Source organism: Mauremys mutica, chromosome 9, assembly GCF_020497125.1.
Source record: "Mauremys mutica isolate MM-2020 ecotype Southern chromosome 9, ASM2049712v1, whole genome shotgun sequence".
NCBI classification, from domain to species: Eukaryota; Metazoa; Chordata; order Testudines; family Geoemydidae; genus Mauremys; species Mauremys mutica.
Window position 1 is genome coordinate 6,380,648 of NC_059080.1, and position 25,958 is coordinate 6,406,605.

The 25,958-nt window shown below is 43.3% G+C and overlaps 1 protein-coding gene across 4 annotated transcripts in view; it reads right to left on the reverse strand.

The window, feature by feature from the left end:
• Positions 1 to 25,958, reverse strand: part of FGF13 (fibroblast growth factor 13) — a 352,169-nt gene that overhangs the window by 73,647 nt on the left and 252,564 nt on the right. For 3 of the 4 annotated variants that reach the window (XM_045030048.1, XM_045030045.1, XM_045030049.1), the window contains one exon: positions 4,303 to 4,413. In XM_045030048.1, coding sequence (XP_044885983.1) covers positions 4,303 to 4,413 — 111 coding nt within the window. Of the gene's footprint in view, positions 1 to 4,302; positions 4,414 to 6,426; positions 7,255 to 25,958 lie in introns of those variants that run through there. The other variant, XM_045030047.1, reaches the window with a different exon arrangement.

Consider the following 25,958-nt stretch of genomic DNA (forward strand, 5'->3'; position numbering starts at 1 on the left):
AAATTTACTCCTGAAATTGGCCTTCCCTTCACATGAAGCCCTTGAGATGGTATGTCTCGTTTACATAGCACTGTGAGTAATCAGCATGAATGCATGGAAAGACATGTAAGAGTCTCTTGTATATTTAACACCAATGGATAGAATCATGGAAACACTCTGTTATTCAAATGTACACTAATGATGCCACAGATACTGTGCCTGAGACGTTATTCACACACAGTAACAAACTACAGTACTGCCTTAGCCGGACAAGCATTATGGAAAAAGCCTCTAAAAACCAACCCAGGATTAATTCTTTTCCATTACGCTCTATTATTGTCACTTTGTGTTAGGACAAGATAATGCCAAATGTCACTACTAGAATTTCCATGTGAGTTTACATGGCGTGAGGAGAGGACATAATACCTAGTATAATGAAAAAACTAGGTAATGCCTAAAGGAGACAGGATATTTGCTGTGGCCGCTGTTCAATATAAACTGACACTAAACAATAGCTGTAACACTAAGAAGGCACTAGGCTGCAGACGTATGCCTTACTGTGTACGTTATTGATGATTATAGCCCAGCCCAGGCTGAAACACACAGACATGTCCTCTTTCCGAAGAAGATGTTTCCTTTGTATCTATCTGACAAGCCGTCAAATCTCTCCCCATGCCTAGAGTAGGGAACAAATTCTGCCTTGATTTACATCCAAACAACCCCCGATTTCATGAGGCAAAATTAAAGCCGGGAAAACTCCTGTCTCCAGAAATTCTTCCCCAAACTGTAAAGACTCTCACTGGCTACAGACAAGGCCCTGTGTACTCTGCAATCCATCATTTGCCATAGGATTGTGCTCTGACATCTCAGATTTCTTTTAAAATTATATATGCTTCTAGCCCTTATGGCTGTGGATATGGTGGTGGAAATGTGAACCAAGTGAAAATTGATGGAATATCATCCTCTGAGCCTGCAGAGAGCCTGAAAGATTAGCCCTGAGAGGTGCAAACTGCCCCATTCATCTCACTTGGGGCTCTGGGTACGCTGAGGTTCTGTGGGTGTAGAATTCACCCTTCTTTGCATCTGAGCACCTGGCATTTTCTTTTTGGGCTTTCTCCCTACTGTGACCTACCTGCAGCTGCCCAGCTTTCCACACAAGGAGTCAAACTGGACCTCAGTGCATACTTCATCTAGCAATCTATGAAGTCAGGCAGCAGAGGGTTGGGTACCTGGAGTTGGAATCCAGCTCGCAGCCAGGGAGTGGCGGAGCCAGAAATGTAGAGTGGCCATCGAGGCTGCAGCAGTCAAGGCCCAGGGGGCTTGCGAGATAAGTTGCTGTAGCTGGATCCATGTTCTCCACTTCCCCAGCAGAAATGGGGGAAGGAGATTTTGAGCTGGGCTGCCTGGATGACTTTATGGGAGGCAAGACCCAACAAATGGAGCAGAGTCATCTGGAAAGTATAGGACAAAACCCATCTTCTAAATTCATCATGGGTTAATTTTACATGAATGAGTATTTTCAACTCTGAGCAACAGCTGTGTTCGTGTCCGGGTGCTGGCGGGGGGAGGGGGCCCTGGGAATGAAAGGTATTCATGGAGATAAGACTAAATGATCATTGCCACTGACCGGAGGGGCGCTTGCTGCAGAATGTTGTTCCGTTGTGCCACAGCGCATGGACTCCTGGCTACAGACTTGTAACAGCTGTCGGCAAAAAATGAAGGGCTGTCCCAAGGTGGAATGATTTGAATGCGGAAGAATTTTTTTTTTTAATTATTACAAGTGAGATTTTAAATGTCTCACTGCAAGGCATGGCCAAAGACTCCTTCAGACGAGGAAGAGTAATCAAAAGAGCCTTACAATGAATCAGAATGAAGGAGACTTCCTGCAAATGGGTGAGACTCAGCAGATCTACGAGCAGGAACTACAATAACGGGGAAAGAATTTTACTGTGGTCAGAGCAACAGGCTGGAGCCCAGCCACTGCTGCGTGGACTTTGAGCTCAGGGGCTTGCGCAGCAGGGATGTGCCAATCACAGCCAAGGAAGGTTTGTCCTTGGCAAAGAAAGGGAAGAGTAATTCTGTAGCGTCGGATTCTCCAAAGCCTTACTCATGTGAATGACATGTGCAGGATCAGGCCAGTAGTGTATAAGGGTTTAATCCTGCCCTGCTGATGCTAACAGGAACTTTGTCATTAGAGCAGGTTCAGGACCAAGGTAAATAGGCAGTGTGGCCTAGAGGGCAGAGCACTGGACCAGGAGAGCAGGGCTCTATTCCTGGCTCCGCTACTGGGTTTCTGGCTGACGTCATACAAGTCATGTCACCACTCTACGACTCAGTTTCCCTGTCTGTAAAACGGGGAGACTGTAAAGTACTTTGCGATCTACTGAGGAAAGGAGCTAGTTGGTATTATTATTACATGCCATAGGTTTTCTACGGTTCTCTACATTCACTTCCAGTAGGTAAAAGTAAAATGCTTTTCCATGATAAATATCTTCCAGGTTGGGAAAGTGCAGGCCAGTTGGATCCATGTGTAGGATACATCTATCACATCCTCCTTTGCGTAGAACAGCCATTATTTATGAAGGCTGATTTTCAGCTCTAAGACGCTTATATGATTTACAGGTAGCCTGGTAATCTCTCTCGATGTGGTAAATTTAAATGCATAATGCAAACAAAAATACGTTGGAAACGGACACATCTGTGTGACTGTAACAAGTCCCCTCCTGGCTCTCTCGCCTAGAATGTCAGAACTCCATTAAAACAAGTCAAAATAAAGTATTTGAGTGGAACTGTCCCAAGAGAAATAATCTGCGATTCCGGGGACTCGGTATGGTACGCTAAAAGTTTATAACACAACTGAAATTATTACATTTGCTTGTTAGCTTCTTAACTCATTTCTTTAAAACCAGACCAAGTGCAGAGTTCTGCCAACATTCTGAACAAATCTATATTATTTCTTTTAACCTGTAATGTCAAAACACCAACAATTGTTTTAAAGGACAGCAGCATTTTATGATACATGATGACCAGCTTTTATTCTACTCTACATAGGTTCTTATATCGTGCTGATCACCATCCTATCGCAGTGCCTTCCAGTAGTGCATGAAGTAACATGACTACACATCTACCATGAGGTGTTTGTTGAAGGTTTAAACTAGATTTCGAGGACTCCCAATCTCGCTTGAGAGAGCTGGGATAATTGGCTGCATCCTAAAGGGGTGTCACCAACTCTACTGCATGGGACTCAGATTTGAAAGCAGCTCACAACCTTAGGCCTAAGTTGGCCTTGGCCTGCAGCGTGTATTGCTCTCAGCATCTGTAACGACTGCACATGACAGATCCACAGCAACCTCATTGGTTCTGTCAAGTCAGTGAAAAATAACACTGCAAAGCAATGAATGTTAAAGAGAGAGAAGAGTAGAAACCTACATGGATCTGGGTGAAACGTGACATGATTAATCAAATGTCATAAAAACTACAGGATTTGTGTTCTTATCCAACCTCCCTCCTTTGACATTTGAGAGCTTAATGAAAATGAAATAAATTGAAAAGAGATTAGCTTTGTGGAAAAGGAAGACTGGATTTTGGTTTCCAGTTTACGGTCTCAACACAATTATACACATTAGCTATCGCTGAAATACCCTCTTGGTTCATTCCAACTTTTTTCAAGACAAAAAATTTGTTTAAACTAAACAAAACAATTATGTGAAATTTTGGGGGGTACTTGTATCAATATCACCATTTTTAGTCCTCGTTTGCTCTTTTCCATTCATCTCCTGGCTTAAAAAAACTCCTCAAAACGGTTTCACAGAAAAGCCCAAGGAAAATTGTTTCATTACTTAAATCATAATTAGGCTCAGAATTATCAGCACTGGGGATGGGGAGACAAGGAATGTGAACTTTAAAATGATGATGAATTCTCATTATGTGAAACAACTCAGCTCTGTTCGAGTGAGACCCCTGCTTAAGACTGGAGATAACGTTAGTCTATTTCAGGCATGCTGCGTAGGCGAGCAAATTTTCTATGTTGAAAAAAAATCTAATAAAATCCAAAGGACAGCGATGAACTTCTTTAGATTACCATGGAGATAACATTTGGATTGTTTTTCGGATGTATCGCCTTTACCTCCTCAAGTATATTTGTTCTATGTGTTTTTGCAGTGCTTTTCCTTCCGACTCAATGGCAAGTATGTGCACAGTGTTAATGTTTCACTCAGTCAGCCATCCCAGAACATTAATTTTCAAACCGATTGAGATGGAAAGAACGATACCCCATGATTCACAAACACACAAGGTTATCTGATGCATTCGGGTGCCACTTACTATAACTATTGTCCTCCTCTTTTGTCCCATCAATTGTTCCATCTGCTTGCAATTGCAAGTGGTAGCCTTGCCTGCTGTAGAGTTTTGTTACTATTCCTTTAAGCTGTGGCTCTGTAAGAAAACAATAACAAGGTTAATTTATGAAATCTGGATGTGCCGTTGCATGTTATCAGGGTTCAAAACAAATCTGATTTCAGAGATGGTATATGAAAAACACCAGGATTAGCAGCTTTATATCTGTTCCCATTTAGGCAAAGATCAAATCAGTGACTATAAAAATCAATTGCCAAATGATGAAATGCCACTTTCTATTGTAATGTAGGTAACACATTTAAATCTGCTTCCAGTGAATACGAATTCCAACAGCGTGTCATTTGACTTAGGGAGCCGTGCCCTATCTCATTCAAGATTAGAAATGTGCTGGCAAAGAGTGTATTCTGGCTTTTAACAAGGTGTGAATTCTCAAAAGGAGGGAAAGAGAGAGCACCTCAGATAAGGTAAGATAATAGTAATAAGACTGAAAACTGCATATCACATCAAGAGCCTAAATATACAGCAGCTAAGGTTTACCATAAGAACTGCTGCAATTCCACTAAACAATCCACCGTTCTTTGCTGATCCAAAGAACACACAGAATCAGAAGGGATAAAGTAGTTAATGAACAGAGGTAAATAGAGCAAGGAACCCACAGCAACATGTTGAATTGTAATAGGAATATTACCATAAAAGATGCTGTTTCACAGACTCGGGGAAAAAAGAAAAAGAAAAAAACAGTCTGGATATAAATCTGCTTCATAATCATCTTCATGTTCAGTGTTCGAAAATGAAATAGCCAAAACAACATTAGATCATCCTGGACTTTGAAGTAAATAGCAACAGGATTTGCTAGGGAGTCTGTACATTGAAAGAAAATATCTCGGCAAGGCATCAAGAGTAATTGCAATAAAATAGGTCTACTTCCACTGAATCCCAATGACATCTGCACTGTAGTAATTGTCACACTGTTAGTCTCATCAGACAGTGAAGCCTTTTTAACAGTCTGCTCCAAAACCTTAGCTGATTCACAGAGAAACACTATATGAAAATATGAATTGCCATTTTCAACCCAAAAGTGCCCACATCTGGGCAAGACTTCCTGGTCTTAAAAGGAAAGAAATCAGGGTAGAAATGCTGTTACACATATTTTGGACAGGATTTGATGCAAACCCTTATAACAGTTAGCATAAGTATATTACTTCCTATTAGCAACCTTTAATAAGTGTATTGAGGGATGCATAATTTATATACACCCTCTCATTTAATATGAAACTAAACCAAAGATCACTCTATTTTCTTGCATTAGCAATGTTCAAAAAGCTCTTAGCAAATTTAGGCTCCATTTTTCAACTAATCACCCTATTATTTGGCGACGTGAAAAATGCAGGCAAGTTTAGTGGCTAAAGGCAGCTAGATTTTGGAAAGGCAAATTACTAGCAACATTGCTGACAGGCTTCTGCTCCTCCTGTGTACAAAACGCACTGGATCAGAAAACTAATTCTTCATACCTAATCTTTTACACCTCTGTTACATACAGAATTGTGCATGTATGATTTATAAAAGATATTCCTAGAAAGGCACAGGGGGATGAAAGGTTATAAAGGTCTAGAAGCTGCTAGCTAACGTAAATACCTTGTTCTCATATAATTAGCAAATTATAGCACAAGGCACAGAAATTAGAGAGACGTGAAGGAGGGAAAATAGATTATTGAACATGTAGATGGATGAACACATGATTGAAGGAGAGGCGTGTGTGTGTGTGTGTGTGTGTGTGTGTGTGTGAGAGAGAGAGAGAGAGAGAGAGAGAGAGAGAGGGAGACACATACACACACACACACACACTAATACATCACTGATCCATGGGTACACACGAGTGTGCATGTGAGAAAGAAATCAATGATGTGTGTCAGACAAACTGGTGATGAGAGGGCGTGTGAGTGAGAAACCAGCTCTGCACGTCCGTGCCCCCGTGCCTATTGGCAATTGCAATACCTGAGAGTTAATTTCACCAGTCCCCCTCCCCAGGCATGATGCACCTTACAGCTTGTGTTAAAACAGAAGAAAACCAAACACATAACCCTTGCCAACCTGGTCGCCTTCTCCGTCTTTTCTTGGAGCTGAAGAGTTTGACCCTGGAGAACACATTCAGCTTATTCTTCTCGCAGCTGCCCTTGCTCTTGCTGGGGCTGTTGACACACTTGCAAGCGTTGGATTTCTCCCGCTCCCTGGCTTGTCTCTTCTGGCGGATCAGGGAGCTGGCGATTGCTGCAGCCATGGCCGCCACTGCCCCGACACCGCCTGGGGGTCAGACGCAGGGGATCTGGGTGCTGGCTGCAAGTGCAGCAGCCAGCATGCTGGTCTTCCAGTCCCCAAAACCTGGGGCACTGGATCCCACCGCTAATACCTTCGGCTGATGCCGCAGCACGCGGGCCCACCGCAACTAGCTTCGGAGCAGAGGAGGTACAGGTGGGATGCTTCCACCAGACCAAACCAGGATGCAACAGTTCAGCTCAAGTGGTTTGGTCAGCAGAGGAGACGCCCCCCCCCCTTTGTTCCTGGGCTTTTATCCCTCACAACTTCTGGCAGGGCAAAGTTTGCAGGCAGGGCTCAGTGTTTCCAGGGAGATCAAGCAGGTCACTGGCCAGATATCCCTCGGTGCTTCTCCAGACACACTGTTCTCAGGCAGACCTGGCACATCCACTTGGCACAAGATCAATGCACCTTTGCCCAGCTTGATTTTTCCAGTTAACTTTTCTCCCACCTTCTCCTCCCCAATCAAATCCCAGCAAACACCTGTTAGCCTCTGGCAGAGTCTGTCTGTGGCAGGGCTTTCTGGATTCTTTTTCCTCCCTTCCTGGAGAAGGAATGTGAAGCAAGCAGCGATGAAGGCTGAGGCAGTGCTGCTGCCTGGAGCCCGGGCTGGCTGGTTCTGAATTCCTCGAGAAGCCCCCTCCCTAAGATTTTACAAGTGGAGCTTCAAATGCAGCCTCTCCTGGAGCGATGCTTTTGTATTTTGCATTGCAACACTTGTAACCATTCAGCAATCAGCAAAAGAGCTCCCCTGATGCCTGGTTGCCAGCAGCACCAGTGCTGATACTGCAGCAGCAGTAGCCTTCAGGCAGCAAACACACTCCCTTCCTCTCTCGCACACACACACACCAGGAGCTGTGCGCTGGATACAGAAATCAGACGATGAAGCCCTCCCCTTATCACCCCCCTGTTCCTCAGTGAAGGCAGCAGCCCGGGAGATCTGCCTCAGCGCCTCTTTGTGCGGAGATTTTCAGAGAGCAAGAGCCCACGGAGCAGTTAGGAGGGAGACTGGATCATCTGAAGCATCTCAGGTCCAGGAAGCTGCATAGAGAACACCTGCTCTCAAGACTAGAGCCGCCTCCCGGGGAGCGACAGACACCCAAACAGACGTGACTGGGATGGGTAATTCTCCAGCAGCTCGGCCAGGGTGACCAGACAGTCCACATCAATCACCAGGACACCAGGCGTGGGGCACCGGGGCAAGGAAAGGGGGCGGGATTTGTCTCTCAGGGGCATATGGGGCAGGATTTTGGGGGGGCAGGGAGTCCAGTGGGACAGGTTTTAAAAGCTGGGGGGTAGGGGAGAAGAGGGGCCAACGCCACTCCAGCCAAACCCTCCCCCCGTCTCAACCTTTCCCAATAGAAATTGGGATCCAGGAAAGCCCCATGTACCCCTGTGACTCCCTTGGTTGTCCCCCCTCCACACACCTTTCAGCTCCCTCTCCTTTTGCATTATTTTCCACCATACCTGCTTCGAGCTCTGCCTTATTCCTGGCCATTCCCGGAGACTGGGAAAACTCTGGAGGAGGAGGAGAGTTTTCCAGGTTTGTTCCTTCTCTCTCTGATTTCCCCCCTTCACCCCACGCCCTGATCCTTGCTCCTAGGCCACCTCCACCCCTGCCCCCCAGCTCTTCCTTGATGGACAGAAAGGTCCCTGGTGGGCATGGGGGAGGCTGGGTTGCTGGTTTGAAGTTTAAGGGGGGTGCTGCTAGACTGGGAGGGCTGGAGGAGGCAAGAGTGGGATTGCTGGGTTGGAGGAAAGGTGGGGGAGGGAAGAAGCAGGGCCCCATGGGAGTGGGGAGAAAGTAAGGGGGTGTCGGGAAAGCAGAAGTTAGGGCAGGTTGCGAAGGCAGGAGAAGGGTTGCTGGCTTGGAGGGGCAGGAAGGGTGTGCAGAAAGGAGGAGCTGCCAGTCCAGTGCCGGTGAAGGCTGTAGGAGTCTGTCTGTCGCAATCAGGCAGCGGATGAGTCGCAGAGCCTTGTGCCAGGAGCTCTGGTCCTATCGTAGCTAATGCTCTGTATTGTGGCCACACCAGCCTCCATTTATATCTGAATCACAGCAGCAGGAAGGAAGGTCCTGTGGGCCAGTGAATGAGGCAGGCAACGCAGGATCTATGTGCAATTCTGCCACCGATGTTTGTGCGGCCTTGGTCAAGTCACTTCCTCCCGTAGACCAAGAGCCAATGGCTTGGAGCTGAATTAAGTCAAATTCAAAGTGGAAATAAGGTGCAGTTTGAGACACGGAGGCTGATTAATCACTGGGACAACTTATGTGGGGTCATGGTGGATTCTCCACCACTGGCAGAGTCTCTAAACGGAGATTGGTTGTTTGTCTTTCCAAGAGGTACGCTGCAGCTCAGCCAGAAGTTATAGGCTTGATGCAGGAAATACTGGATGGGATTCTATGGCCTGTGCTAGGCAGGAGGCTGGACCGGAGGATCCCTTCTGGTCTCAAAATCTATGAATCTGTCATTGCACTAAAGAGACTGGGGAACAGGGGCCAGGGGAGCAGATATTTCTTTTGCTGCTGCATAACTTGGCTTAGGATTTGCAGGGCAGCACCACTTCTGGCTCAGGTCGGCCCAGCAACAGCCAAGTGTGACGGGGTGGACCTGGTCTTTGTGGCTCCCCACAGGAGCCCCGTGGGCCTACTGCACCCAGCCCCAAGAGGTCACAGAGTGACAGGAAAGGAGCAGCGAAGGTGGCTTGTCCAGCCCCACCTAGAGAGGCCTCACAGAAGCAGACAGATAAAAGGAGCTGCAGGGCCTTAGCCCGCCAGTCACTGGCAGGGACCAGAGGGGCAAGGAAAGGGGCTCCTCTCTGGCCACAGGAGCTCGAGGGATCACCAGAGTTTGTTTCTGGCTGTGTTTTGCTTCGCTGGGTTTGCAGGGAGAGAGAGGATCTGAGAACATTAACCCTGAAATAAGGGTGAAGCAGAAAGGGGCCAGGCAGGAAGAGGCCCAGGGAAGAAGCAGCAATAAACTGAAATTAAGCAGAATGTAGCTGGTGTTTATAGGGTCCTGGGGCTGGAGCCTGGAGTAGTGGGAGGCCCCAGCATCCTCTCCCGGCCACAGGTAAAGGGGTGTGAACCCCACGAAGACCTTACTTGGGAGCCTGAACAAAGGGCTGAATTGAAAGGGCCCTGACCTGGGCCTGAAGACCCTAGTGAGGGGAAACAGACAGATTATTTTTTGACTCTTTACTACCCTGAAAGGGCTCATTTGGACTTTGTGACTCAATGGGAGGACCAAGCCACTGAAGACCTGCCAAAGCCAGCTGGCAACCTAACCTAGCCAGGGCGAGAAAAGGTCTGCGGTACCACACCCAGCCACTAGGAGATGCTCAAGAGGTGAGTGCCCCCTTTACACCAAGAGCCCCAGTGTCTAGGGCTGAACTAAAACCAGGAATTGACCCAGTGTTAATAAATCCAACTGGAAGCCTTGGAACTCGGAGACTCCCAGAAAACTTGGATTTATAGTCATCCTAAGCCAGAGCATCAAACCAAGAGCTTCCAAAGGCAAAACCAAACACTTCAATGTCAAACTCCTTTGCTTGCTCGGGCGTACAACCCTCACCCCCTCCTCCATACATAACACATCCAGAGTCCAAGCAGGAGCTCTGAGCTCGGGCGAGTTGTTTCTCGTGGCAGGCAAGGGGCTGTCTCACCTTGCCTTCCCTCTTATTTCAGACTCACTGAGCTCCTGCGATACCTGGCCCTTCCTCCTTTCTCAATGGGCTTACATGGAGGCTGGATTACCTGCTCTTCATGGCCCGATAGAGGAGCTAGATGGTATTTGCTACAGCACCAACCTGGAATAAAAATAATAATGCCACGCCATTTCTTAAATTCTAACAGCTACAATAAAATGCAATTGCCAGCAACTCTGCAACTGTCACATTTGTTTCCTTGACTAGAAATACTTTGTGACACCACAGAGAACAATTTCTGCCACAGCAAAACATAGCATTAGCAAGGGCTCGTTAAAAGAAATGCCAATCCCTTTGTAATATTTTCAGATACTCGGTTTAGTATTAATAATGTCTTAATGGAAGTAAAAGCTAGGCCACACAGCCTGAGACCCTGTTTAACTGCAAAAGTGTATCTTATCTATAGCCATGCATTCCCTTCCATCTATCAGTCAGTCCCCATATGTACCCAGCTAGCTAGCTCGATGGCTTTTATCAGACACCTATCCCTGTGGTATTTATATCTTCATACTAAACGAGTGCCTCCTGTAGATGCTTAAGCCACACAGTAACTGGAGCCATCTAAAAAGCATTTAAAACAATGACAAATTCTTGACTGGAGAAATACCAACTTACAAAAATAAACTTGCCATTCACAAGTTGCACCTTCACGCCCATCTCCAGCTAACGCCAAATACTTGAGATCAGTAATAATTAGGCAATATTAGTAGGGGAATGTACTTACAACCAAATAATTTATTGTCAATTTTGCTTTGTTTACCCTTTGCAAAATATCCAGGAGTGGAACATGATTTTCTCAAATGCATTCATAATTCTGCAACATTTTTTTCATTAAATGTTGTTTACTCGACAGGGTGGTATTCACTACTTGATATTTAGAATGAAAGATTTGTTGCTTAGCTGTGATTGGTCATTAAGTCCCCATGTGATTTTATTTCATGTTCCTGAATGATGGATAAGCAGAACTTTTATAATCCAGTTACTATTGAAAATCCTTGTGCAAAGCAAATTTTACTCTTTGCTTTCTGCGAGCATTCTAGCATACAAGTTTAAAATCTGCATTCGTGCTAAAAAACCTCAGTTGCACAAATGTTCCCGGACCGATAACATAAATGAGGAGCAAAACCAGAATACGTCAATTCAGATTTAAATTTCAACAATCGTCAACCATTTTTTCATGATCAGTCTCTGTCATTGAAGCCTTCTCCAATTATGCCTTCTTCGTGCCCACAAAGGCCACATCACAATGAGGCCCTGAGTTAGGATGGATTTCTCTGCCACTGGGCCAAATCTTTTTTGAGCAGATTGCTTCAAGTTTTTACTGACTATGATGTATATCACCTTTGCTTTACTTGTTCTGCCAGAATGATGAATACATTCTTTCCCTTTCCCGATGAAAAGCACGCTAAAAAAATGTAATAAAATATGCTAGCTCTTTTTTTTTTACTTGAAGCTGTTTTCCTGATATATTCCAAGTAACTTCTAAATGGAGAAGACAGCTAGAACCTCTTGAGACAGACGTCCCATTTATACTTACAAGACTAAGGCAACTACTCATCCGTAAAAGTCAAAGGGCGAAACGTTGGCCCCAATGAAGTCAATGCCTAAGCCAATCACTGAGTACTAGAGATCAGAATGAGAGCTATGTGAGGCGCAGATTATTCCATGTCTGCCCACAGTGGGTTTCTTACACCTTCCTCTGGAGCATCTGGGGCTGGCCACTGTGAGAGACAGGTTACTGGGCTAGATGGATGGTGGGTCTGATCCAACATGGCAATTTCCATGTAATGGCAAAAAAACCCATTGATTCAATAGGCCAAAGATTTCACCCAAGTTTTTTTCTTCTCCCTGCAAGTACCTATTAGGTTTCTGCTAATGAGCATTTTCAGCCTTTGGATTCAGATAATCAAAACATGCTCAGTGCATGCTTAGAGATTCCAAGGCATTGGTCAAGAGCAAGGCTGGTGCGTATGGTTCCCAACTACCCTCCAAACCATGGTTGGCTGCCTAGAGGAGAAGCAAAGGCTCTTGCTCCGATCCAATATGCACAAGCTGGCTTTCCCCTACATGAAAAGGCCTCAACTATCATGGCCCCAAACCAGGAACATGCGCAGAAGCTCTGTTCCCAATTCCAGGGGAAAGTGCAAAACGTACATTTTATGCTCCATCTCCTTGAAGCATTTGTGCTGCAGCGGGTCCCGCAGTGCAGAGTTTGAATTTATACCGAGTACCCGTGGGCAGTGCTGTCACGAAACATACTGTAAATTCTGACAATCTACACAGTCTTTGTAGCTTACCGGGTTGCCAGCTGTCATCCTGGGGGCGCTAGTGAATAGAGTGACTTCCTTTTTCCCCCTGCTGATCACGTATTCTGTTCTGGAACATGAATGTCTACAGATGTGATCTAGTGTAAAACGGCGTATCAGTGAAATCCTGCTGTCAGAGGAAGGAGTGCTGATTGGAGAGATGGCACTTCCCGGCTGCCTGTTAGAGTGAATTTTTGATTGGTACATGGGCCTAACATGCTACTTCCGGAGAGAACAGAAGTTCTCTGTGTTCTGCGTGGACATTAGAGATTCTACTGGCACTTATTCCCAACAGCAAGAGCTTGTCCATTTCCCCAAATTCCCCAACCTTGCAGGGCTGCAGCATGCAGCCAAATCTGCACACAAAGCTATTTTCTTTTGCCCCGCAGACGTGCATTTTAGTGTTGCTTTATGGTCAAGCACTTGGGAGGATAAACTGGACCTGTCTTTCAGAGTACAAGTTCTTTGGGACAGGGCTTTTTCCATTACCAAGCACATTCAGTGCTCAGCAAAGGGTAATAAAAGGTGCTCCACTGATTTATGGCGCATATTAGCTGAGCAGGCAGATGCTGTGCTAACACATGCTGGGAATGTGAACCAGTAAGAGACCACAAGCTAAATTCTGATCCAGATGCAGCATTAGCAGGGGTTCCTGGGTTCAGCTGCACCCTCAGAAATCATGAAACCAAGGGTGCCAAAACTCCCTTTGGGCCAGAGGGGAGGGGAGCAGCATTTACTCCTTTGCCCAAGAAACCACACACAACTTCATAGCCTGGACCCTGCATCATGGCAGTCCCCATCCCAGCTACATTGCTGTGCAATGAATGGGCCTCCATAACGGTGCACGACTCTAAGGACAGAATCTGCCAGAAGAAGTGCCAGAGCCGCCCGTGTGGGATGTTGGGGCAGGGCATTGGGCTCCTGGCAGGGCCTTTCCCTGGCTTGAGCAGCAGAGTCTGGATGCTGAGTGGAGCTGCCTCCCCCACCGCCATGAGTCTCATCACCCCCATGAACAACAAGGACCAGCCCTGAGGCGGCCGCGCAGGGTGGAGTGGGCCCTGCCTCGTCTCTTATGCCCCTGAAGAACACAGCTCTGGGTGTGCAGACCCAGCAAAGCACTTAAGCACATGCTTAACTTCAACTGGACTATTCACATGCTTAAAGTTAAGCCCATGCTTCAGTGCATTGCTGGTTTGGGGCGTAGGTATGCAGATTCCCTCTGCCACGTTTCCAGAGCCTCACTGCTTCCCCCAGAATTACCTGTCATCTAAGATGCCAAGTCGATCCAAAAATGGATTCACCTGGCTGCACACCATGAGAGACGTAGGGTCTTTGCTACCTCGCTCTGCTAGAGCCAACCAGCCGGAGAGGGAAGTGAATGCTCACCATTGCCAAGTGGTTACATTCCCTCGGGGTCTTCTGGAGCGCTAGGAAATATGATGCCCACTTCAGGTACAATGCACCATGTAGTGCCCAACATGGAGCTCTGATTAGGTGCCTCAATCCAGCCCTTAGCCAGTCTGGGCCTCATTTACTCATCTTATTTAATCTTATGAATTATTATAAACAAATTATAATGGATATACTAATACTCACTTACCAGTCAGGTAAGCATCCTTAAATAATCATTAATAACAGTAAATCACCTGGTGATCTTAGGTGAAAAGTAGGATATAAGTATGTAAAGGGAAAGATTGTTAATCAACCTAGATACATTCTTTCTCCTGGACGGTTCAAAAGAATTAACCAAAATAGGAGCAAAACAACATTAGGGGTTAGAACCAAGGCGTCTACTTGCAGCAAGTTGAAACATGTTCCGAGTCTGAAGGCAAGAACAATTTCATGCACATGTTCTTCTGCACCAGCAAGTAAGGAGAAATGCATCTGTTACTGTTCCTACTGAAATTTTCATTAGCATGCTGGATGCATTGCCAGAGAAGCAGACCCTCTAGGAACAGGTTGTTGCTACATAAAGACACAGAGATTTAGATCACTTTGGTAACACTTCACCAACCAAGCACCATTTTTCACACAATGAACATCACTTGAACTGGAATTGAGGCATGTGATACCGTAAGGTGACTGGATAACTCTATGGCCAATCTAGGGTCCCTAACATGTGTTCGCACCTAGGTCTAAAAGATCATAGATCCACTAAATTAAGTCAAAATATTATATAAACATGATATTAAGATTTTAATTAAATACACAGCACACATGTATGGCCCAGTCCCCTCCTCACAATTTACCCATAATATCACCTACAAGCACTGATCTAAAACACTCACTAACATGGAGCCATCAGCATGTGCACATGACTTAACTGACAAATCTTGTGATCTTATCACCACAATTCTCATCCAACTCCCTCGCTCCTTTCTGTCTGTTACTCTCACTTGTCATCCTTTCTGGGCGGGAACCTTGTTTTACTGGCCCCATAAAGTATTTTATGTATCAGAGGGGTAGCCGTGTTAGTCTGGATCTGTAAAAGCAGCAAAGAGTCCCTGTGGCACCTTATAGACTAACAGACATATTGGAGCATGAGCTTTCGTGGGAGAATACCCACTTCGTCGGATACAAAGTACTTTGTATACTTCTGTGTAATGAGAAAATTTAGAATCATCATCATGTCGATTTCCTTATCTAGGTTGGATTCCAGCTGAAGCCAATTATATTTATTTTTTGCTTTTATAAAATCTTAGCCGATCATTCTGAAGTCATTTGGAGTTTTGCCTGAGGAAGGAAGGAAGGGCAGCAGGATTACATCTAAAGACTGGGGGATGAATCCTACTTGTTTTATTCTTGCAAGCAAAATCACCACCATCATGGTTCACCAAGGATTGAACCAAGGACCTCCAGTGCTAAAAGCATGAACCTCTATTACAAGAGCTAAAGGAGCAACTCTGCCTATCCGTAGTAGACTCATATTCTCTGTGGTCCAGCCACCAGATGGGGATACGCTACAAACAGGGGTTACACAAGTAGCCCAGATGTGTGGCTTGTGTAACTCCACCGAAGCCAAGCTGAGTCCAGGTCCCTGCACATGACGCAGAATGCTGAGAAGCCTGATTTTGACATCACTTATTCATGTTGAAGCTATATCGCCACCTTTGTTCAGTCAACACAACTTTAGTTTGTCTAGTTTGGTTAAACTTGACTCAAAAAAACAATTATAAAGTTAAAGCGAGTCAACAATGGCAAAGAGGTTACCAGGGAAATATTTATCAAATCATGATGAGGCTGGTGGCTTGAAAGGGCCCATTGAATGCAGAAATTGCTGAGATGACCCACAGAGACAAGAGCCTGTTATGCGAAACACTCTCTAATTAATGACAAAATTCAACTGAAAAATCTGTTTGCTTTAGTTCAGTCATTCTCAAACTGGGGCCACCGCTTGTATAGGAAAAGCTCCGGGTGGTCCGGGCCGGTTTGTTTACCTGCCGGGTCAGCAGGTTTGGCTGATAGCAGCTCCCACTGGCCGCAGTTCACTGCTCCAGGCCAATGGGGGCTGCGGGAAGTGGCGCGGGACAAGGGATTTGCTGGCCGCAGCTTCCCACAGTCCCCATTGGCCTGGAGCGGCAAACAGTGGCCAGTGGGAGCTGTGATCGGCCGAACCTGTGGATGCGGCAGGTACACAAACCGGCCCGGCCCGCCAGGGGCTTTCCCTGAACAAGCCGCGGCCCCAGTTTGAGAACCATTGTTTTAGTTACATCTATGTTGTATGTACAGCTTGCAAATTTTCACTTGCAATTGTCTTTAGGCTGAAACGTAGTTTCATGGCAAATGCTCTCTCTGATCAGAATAGCGTTGGGATGTTGTGAAAAACCTGAAAACTTTTGGGTTTGGGGTTTTCACTTTTTTGATGAAAAACTGAAAATTTTTTAAGAAAATTTTTATCGAATGGTTGGTTGGTTGTTTTTTTGGGGTGGGGGGAGAACCATTTCCAGACCAGCTTTAGTTACACACTCTGAATGGGCACGTCAGTCAATCTCCCTAAGAGCTGAACCCTCAAGGCCACGAATGAGACACACTGGTGAAGCATTGGTCTCTTTCCTCTGTTTTGTTCCCCTGTGTTCTGTGGGTTCAGGTCTTACGCTGTATCAATCCAACACCTTTCAGGAACATTCAGTTCTCTCTCTCACCATGATGTGGAGATATCTGTGCAGTAAAGTGAAGAACTGCATGAGCAGTGTCTTTGACTCCTTCACCCGCACTCTGCCCTCAGCTAGAGCTATTTCTAACAATCCAAACCTCAGAGCAGCTTCAAACAGCTGGTATTTATACAAAAACAAACCACAACCAAAAAAACCCCCACCTGTTCCAAATGTAGGAAAATTTCCTTCTTCCCCCCCACAATGACAATGGCTTGAGGGTGAGGAGGGCCAATACTGAATCCTGGACTAGTAACAGGTTGAAAGTTCAATACCTCATGGACAAGCTGCACTAGAAATGACATCTTTCACCATTGGAGAAGATCTGGAAATCCTTCCTTTCAAATGGATAAATAGATTTCTTTCTAGACCCCCCATAGATTGTCAGACACAATTGCAACATTAGGATGGACAAAAATGCTATTTTTGAGGATTCTAAACTTTATTAGCTATATTTTCTCTCTCTATAAAGTCTACACCAATTGACCCAGGGTGATATGGCTCCTGGCTTTTTCAGGCTGAAGGACACAAAAAATAATATCAATACAATTAAATAAAACCCTCTTCAAAAAGCTTTGTAAAATAATTCTTGCTGTAAAATAAGTGGCATAAACAAAATAATGGGAATGAGCGACAGGGAATGGATCACTCGATGATTACCTGCTGGGGTACCTGGCATTGGTCACTGTCAGAAGACAGGATACTGGGCTAGATGGACCTTTGGTCTGACCCAGTATGACCGTTCTTATGTTCTAAAATACATGATTACATGGTGTGGTATAATTCTTTACAGCACTCATGTGGTACGACCTGAATAACTCACTAATGTGATGACTTTACCATTGATAGCCATCCCAGCTGATAAAAACTTCCTAACCACCACATACATTTAATATATTTGCTCTCTTTAGGGATATATAGGTGCACAGTATAAACTTTAAAGGTTACAGATAGAAGTATCTTCCTGTCTTCAACAGAATTTTTATTGACGTGAATCATTGACAGTTCACTCTACTATTTGCAAAAAAGGAGAACGAGCAAATTAAGTTGAAATGTTCTATCACTGTTTACAGCAAAAATGTCCTGTTTCTGAAAGATCTAGACACTGATCCAAAACAGATTCATGGGCTTGTTTAATTTGAAATCAAATGCACAATTGTGTTAGTGTCACTTGTTGCGGTTATTCATATGCACATTTAGCTTGGATTAAAAGCTGCAATGAAAAGAAGCTCTTTTCCATGAATGGAAACAGCTTAACTGACCATGTGAGTTCCCGCAAAGAAATAGCAAAGAAACTGAGTGCACTCACGTTCTGAATTATTTAAAAGTACTTCTGCTTGACTATATTTTATAAACTAGGAATATGAAGAAGGACCTAACCCCATCCAAGCTGGAGTCACATAGCTTATAAATACAAATGGCAAGATCCCAGGAAACAGTGCACCCACAGGCCCATGCAGATGATGATGTTCCAACTCCAATATTCACAAGTTGCCAAAAGATCAGGCTGAGAATCTAAGTACTTGTCCAATCACAAGTTCTATAGACTAAGGCCCTGATCCTGCAATTGATTCTGTCCTGGTCAAATAGTGCACTCACATGGAGCCCTGCTGAAGTCTAAGGGCCCAAGGGTCTGCACACACAGTTCACCTTGCAGGATCAAGGCCTAAACTATTATTTATTATTTGTATTATCATACGGTATATCAAATTATTAGCACAGCCCTGGAGCAGGACCCCACGGTACAAACACAGAACAAAGAGACAATCTTGGCCCCAAACAACTTACAATCTGAGTAGAAGAGAACGGATAACAAATGGATATAGACAGATAAGAGAGCACAAGGAAACAAAGAGATAATATTGCTCAGCACATCAGCAGCCTTTCTGTTGTCAATCTGACTAAAATTAATGATTTTCAGAGGTGCTTAGCACCGGCAGCTCCCATTGGCTGTAACTGAAACTGCCCAACACCTCTGAAAAATAATTCCAACTTGATAATTACGGAACATTTGAAACATAAGCTAGAGCTATTTTTCTACCTCTCTCTCCATTTAGACCTGCAAATACAATCCAAACATGCAATCAGCCACACCGAGACTGTGACCGAGGGATACAAATGGAATGAAATCCAGAGCTGAAGCTGTAATTCCATGGAGAACTTTCAGTCTCATTCAGTCCGTTCTTTTCTCTCTCCCTCTTCCACAGCTGTGTCATATGTAACATGTCTTGCTCAGGTTTTCAACCTTAATTCTGAATTTCTTGACTATCACTGGTTTAAATCTGAATCTCAATCAAGGGTCCTGATCTAGAAATCTTTCTACTGACTTCAGGGGGCTTTGAATGAAACCCACAGTTTCTCATCACTGAATCATCCTACACAACAGTAAGATGTAAACAGTTCTGAAATAAACAAAGAAGAAAAATGCCCATCATGTTCAGTAAAAGGCCAGATGCATCAAGTTACTGACAAAACCAGAAACAACAGGGACACCTATAGTTAGTTCTTGTCACTACCACAAGGTCATTGCAATTTCCTATTCCGTTTTAACTTCTGTTACCGGTGATACTTAATTACAAAATATGTATATAGTACCTAAAGCTGTAATCAACAGCAAAGGTGTGTGACAGTGAAAGCACAGAGTTCAAATAGGAAGGAAGAGTTGTTGGGTTTTTATATTTAACCCAAATCCATGTTAGATTTTCTTAATCCAGACACTATCCCCGTTAAAGTCTTAACTTCAAATCAGTAGATCTATACAATACTTCCACCAAGGAGATAATACATACCTGATCTGAATTAAAATTGCTACATGTAAGTAGAAATACTTATCGACTCCAGTTAAAATCATTTTGTTATCTAATGAAATTAATCGTCAGCATCATATCTACAGGAGGATTTAGTAGGACTTTATCCTCTGTCCATGGTGCTGACTAGTTTATCTACAGATTCAGGCATGAGATTATATGGTATGTAAGGTCCAGCTCCAAAGCCTGTTGAAATCAACAGCCTTTACATCAGGGATAGGCAACCTATGGCACGTGTGATTTTCAATGGCACTCACACTGCCCGGGTCCTGGCCACTGGTCCGGGGGGCTCTGCATTTTAATTTAATTTTAAATGAAGCTTCTTAAACATTTTAAAACCCTTATTTACTTTACATACAACAATAGTTTAGTTATATATTATAGACTTATAGAAAGAGACCTTCTAAAAACATTAAAATGTATGACTGGCACGCGGAACCGTAAATCAGAGTGAATAAATGAAGACTTGGCACAGCACTTCTGAAAGGCTGCTGACCCCTGATACAGACTAACACGACTACCTCCTGATACTAAGTGTCTATTAGTAACTAATTTGCATATAACACCACTGACCCCTGCTTTACATGGACTTCAGTGGGCTTTGAATCAGGCCCTGTGGGCCAAACCCTACTAGCCGTCATCAAACACAAGGCTTAGTGGGACGGCTGTGTGAGTAACAAAAGAAGGGTTTGGTTTGTAGCTTCGAACTGGAATTAATTTGAAATGTTCTGGCTTTATAACGACCCACTGACATTTATTTCACGCCTAATATGGCCAGACAACTTCGTAAAGAAAAACAGAGATTTGGAAATCACTTATTTGTTTAGAAAGCATTGCATTTTAGTAACTAGTTTTTTTAAATTGGAGGAAATGTATCCATTAATACTTGAATTAGAAGGGTGAGAGAGAACATTTCATAATACTTTAAAAAAAAGTGATCAGTCATTTCAGATTGGTTGGTTTTCTCTCCATATTTATATTTACCGTGTTAATTTCATTGAGCAATAACACGGATGTCACATACCATTTACAAACAGGCATTCTATTTCAAATAAAGAATTATACACACCCAAGAAAACAGTGCAGTTCAAAAATATATCTATTGCTTGAGGTTCTAGTTATTGCTTGATTCTTTTTTCAGGACTTCTCGGGTTTGTTTTTCTCTGGCAGCTGTAGGGCGCTGGTTCAATCAATAATTTGATCATTTCACACAGCGAAGGGGGAGAAACATTTTCAATATTAAGGAAATATTAGTTATATCATCGTGAATTAGCCGTTAGTTAAGACATTTGCAACAGAATAACTGCATTAAAATCCATTGTTGCCTACATTTTGATATTTAATTTCCCAAAAAATGCTTTAAAGATAGCAACACAGTTGCAATGTTTCCCTTAGCTGACGTAAGGTGCAGTATTCCCATGTAACAGGAATTAAAATAGACTGTGAACCAGTGCCCATATTTTACTTACTTTAAAGAAAAAATTAGCCTTAGACATCACAAGAAGTTCACATGCCATGTTTAAAGGCCAGTAAATCAGCTCATGCCACATTTATTTAAATATTGCTGTTGAAACAGGGACAACTTGCCACTTTAGCAATATGCAGTGATACTAGCTACCATTCCAATCAATATGGATTAACCATAATGGTTGCTTTCTTCATTTTATAAAAGTGCATTTACATAGTAACCAAACAAAACTGATGGAAAAGGAGAGGGATTGAATGATCTGGATATAAGTTATGCCTTAAAATCTCCATCCACTTCCTTATCATTATTACAGAAGGATTACTTGCCAGGAAAAAGCCTTCCAGTTTATTCCTCTAAAAAATATTGCTTAAATACATCTTACCTGAATAAGACTTTCTTAATCCCAAAGCCATGATTCCTTACAAGCTGATCCTACCCAGACAGTTGCTGTCTACATTTGGAGCAGACACAGAGAGAGTAGACCAGAGAAAGTTTAAGGCATATTTAAAGTATTCTCTAAGGTACTGGCCAGAAACATCAAGCCCAGACTCGTGGTATAGAGAGATCATTAATGGGCATTAGTGACAGACCATTATGACTTTCAGAGCTCATGAAAGATTCATAATGTAGCAGTATTGTTCTGGCAACGTCTAACCATTTCTTGGACAAACATATGGCTCTTCTATACTATTTATTTAAACGTATTATTTTCAAGTGTAAAATTTTATTTTCTGCTTCTAGAATTACAAAAAAAACCGATTGTAACAGGATGCTGCAGTGCATTAAGCCAGCCTTTGGAGCCTGCTCCTTGCTTTGGTTGATGCCTTTTATTTTCAGGCAGTTTGCAATATGAATAGCTCCACAGTAGCTTTTGAGAAATTGAAAATATATTATTCTTTTTTTAAAGCTGAATTATTGATGAACAGTAAATGCTACAAGTGTAGAAAGCATTTACAAGAACAACATTTGCTAACTATCCCGTGATAATTACTGACATTTCTAGCCTAAGCTTTAAAAATCCACAATCATTTTTATTTACCTTTAAAACTGAGTGAAATACATAGTGAAAGATTCTAATTGGGTCCACAAATGGGATCTTCAGAACGTAGTGGTGAAAAGTGGAACACAAATGTCAGCGTTGGTTCGGCAGAGATGGTACTGTACATACTATGAGCCAACTTCTGACCACAGTTACGATGCAAGTCCATGAACTGGGGTTTGAATTTGAATACTCAGTAAAGCCCTCATTCACCAAAGTACCTAAGCACATACTTAAGTTCACCCCTGTTCAGCAAACAAGTTAAGCACATGCTTACATCCCACTGAAGTCAATGAGAATTAAGTACTTTCTTAAGGGTAACCTTTTCAATAGCACTTTAGTAACTTAAGGAGCCTAAACCACATTTTCAAAAGTGAAACTTGACTTTTAATGAGACTTAAGCTACTAGGTGCCTAAGGGTACATCTCCCCTGCAGCCAGGAGTGTGACCGGCAGCTCGTATAGACCGTCTCTGCTAGCTGAACTCTAGCTAGCTTGCTAAAAATAGAAGTCGGCATATCGTGCCATAGGCATCAGTGCCAGCTGCACAACTGAGTGTGTACCCGGACGGGGGGGCCACAAAGGGAGGGGGGGGTCAGGCAGGCCGATGCAGTCTATGCTTCTATTTTTAGTGAGCTGGCTAGCATACAGCTAGCGTGGTTGTGTCTACACAAGCGGTGATTCACACCCCAGCTGCAATGGAGGCGTATGCTAACCCACTGCTGAAAATGGGACTTAGGCAGTTTAAGTACTTTTAAATTTTTTACCTTTACTGAATTTGTGTCTGAAGGTTAGAGCTGGTCAAATTATTCCTTGAGTTAGCCCAGTAAATTACTGATTTTTGTATTCACTGCTTATTGATTCAGATTTCTACTGGTGTATTTGAAATTCACAAGTGTTTCATAGAATCATAGATTCCAAGGCCAGAGGACTATTATGATAATCTCGTCTGACCTCCTGTATAACACAAGCCATAGGACTGCCTCAAAATAATTCCTGTCACTATCAGGCATGTTTTCTAATCTTTTCATTATTCTTGTGGCCCTTCTCTGAACCCTCTCCAATTTATCAACATCCTTCGCTAAAAAAAAACTATATTTAAAAAATTCAGCCAATGAGTGGTTTGCAAACACCTTTTGATTAGTTACTGCTCGTTATACATGATGTGTGACACATTCACTTGGTATTGGTTCACCTCCCTGACTGGACGACAAATATTTTAAACAGGAAAACTATTGAATGTTGATACTGAATATTGAATGTTCTCTCTTAGAAACTGCATTAACAAATAATCATCTATATGAAAATTCATGATCAAACTTTTGACATGCACTGATTTCAAATCATAGACCTATGAGTGAAAGGTTTTTATCTCAGGATACTAATTACCCCCACCCAACCAGTCCTCTAGAAGGGCATCAGTTAGCCCTCTACAATGATCGTTAGTTATACTTTGTAAACCAATTCTTTCCCGCATGCACCAATCAATACTTCTCCCTTCTTGCAAAGCCCACATGCATTTGTAACAGCAAACCCTTGAAATTTAACCAGTCCTCACTAAAGTTTAAAAAACGTAGTCCCTATCCCTGCAGCCACCTCCCAAAATGGTTTAAAAGGGCCACAAACAATTTTTAATGAGTCTATCATAGATAATTTTGCATGATATATTGCAAACATAACCTTTGCTCAACTGTTCTTTAATGCAACCTAATGTGGTAATTGCACAGCAACATGGTTTGCTGTTTTATTAATAACAGAAAATAAATCTTCTTTCCATTGTTTACTCTTTGTTTTGACCTCTTTGCTTCTGCTGAGCACATTAAGTACGCTTAGCAGACCACAGACCAGATCCGCAGCTGGTGTAAATGGGCACAACTCCACTGAGGTCAAGGGGTTATGTTGATTTACACCAGTTATGATACGGCCCAATATCTGCTTTGCTGCTAAAAGCACCTGGAAAGTTGTGACATTCCATTGTGTCAACCAGAGTGTCAGTTTAAAGCAGCAGCACTGAAGTGTGTCTGTCGGCCGGGCAACAAAAAGGCCACAATGTATTTAAAGGAAATGGCCATTTTCTTTCTTTCTTTCTCTTTCTTTCTCTTTTTTTCTTAAGGAATCAATAAAAATCAAGTGGCAATACGCAGTGAAATACTCATTGGCTGCTGCCAAACTGCAGGATCTTCAGAGATGTGTGCCTAACTCCCATAGGCTTTCCCTGGGCATTGCAACCAGACCTGGCAGCATAAAGGTATTGCACGCCACCAACACACAGGGAACCGGAGACTGGTTTTCCGAGCCTGAGCCAGCTGAGCCTGGAAAGGCTGGGATGGCAAAGAGTGACTTCTTGGCCTTTCCTTGGGGTGAACTCCTTGGCTCGATTCCTCAAGCTTGATGCTTAGTTTGACTTGGGTTTTTTGGCAGGCTGTGGCCCACTTACACAGAATACATGTCCAAAGTGGGACCCGGGATTTGTTAGAACTTCCCAAATGGAGCAGCCGTGCTTATAAAGAGAAGCAGGCCTCGTGGAGTTTTAACTTAGGGCAGAGTGCAGTTTTCATTACAGAAAGGGCCCAAGCTGCCAAGTTCACATCCAGATTTCAAACAGCTCATCCCACTCAAAGCTTGCAGGAGGGGTTTGGATTGGAGATCTTAGTTGAGTCCATTATTGCAGGAGGGGCCAGTATGGAATTAAGATATAATCTGAAAAACCCATCCCCTGGCAAGGTTCAAGAGGTTACAGGTCCGGATCCGCCCCTACACAGAGAGGTTTCCCCAGCTCAGGAAGATGGAGAAGTATATCACATTAGCTTTTAGAGCTGGGGGTGGGGGAAGGAAACAATTCTCCCGTCTTGAATTGGGTTGAACCGTCAAAATCTCAAAAATATCCAAGCCAAAAAAAAATCATTTTTCCCCCCATGTTGGATCTATTGAAACATCGAAATGTGTTTCAATTTAAACCTTTTTCCCTTTTTTATCAATCTTTTTTTCAATCTATTTACTTTATTTACATTTCTAAATAAGTCAGTTTGAACGGGAATATTTTGTTCTGAAAATGTCAAAGTGAAATATTTTAACAATTTTAAAACTCTTTTCTCAACATTACTACTATGAAAGAGATAGCTCAGTGGTTTGAGCATTGGTCTGCTAAACCCAGGGTTGTGAATTCAATCCTTGACAGGGCCACTTAAGGATCTGGGGCAAAAATCAGTACTTGGTCCTGCTAGTGAAGGCAGGGGCTGGACTCGATGACCTTTCAAGGTCCCTTCCAGTTCTAGGAGATAGGTATATCTCCTATTACTATTGTTTGGAGTCAGGAAATTCATCAAACCTCACCCTATTTTGAGAACAGTTTTGGTTTCAAAGAAACGGCATTTTTAAAAGAAAAAACAATTCCTAAAAAAAACCTCTCAATCAGCCCTATCCATTCTACTTCTACCACACTATAGGCACATCTAGCAGGTGTTTGTGGATATTTCCCTTTATGCAAACTTCCTTTAGTCAATATTTAAGTCATGGGACATTTTTGAATACAGGGCCAAACACAGCAAAACATTTGCGTGTGCTCAAATGAAACCATGTGCATCATTGTTTTGCTATGAGAAAGTACTTTACCGCTGACTCTGCAATTCTTTGCAGAATAGGCTCGGATAGGTTACTAGTAAATCTGCTGAGTCCTGGGGGGAAAATCTTCTGGAACTGAGACCCTTGATGAGACAAATACATTTCCCTATCCAGGAAACAAGAATTGGGCCTAATCCTGCTCCAATGAAATCAATGCCAAAATTCTCATTGGCTTCTCTGGGTGTATGATTGGCCTCAACATCTCAAATACAGA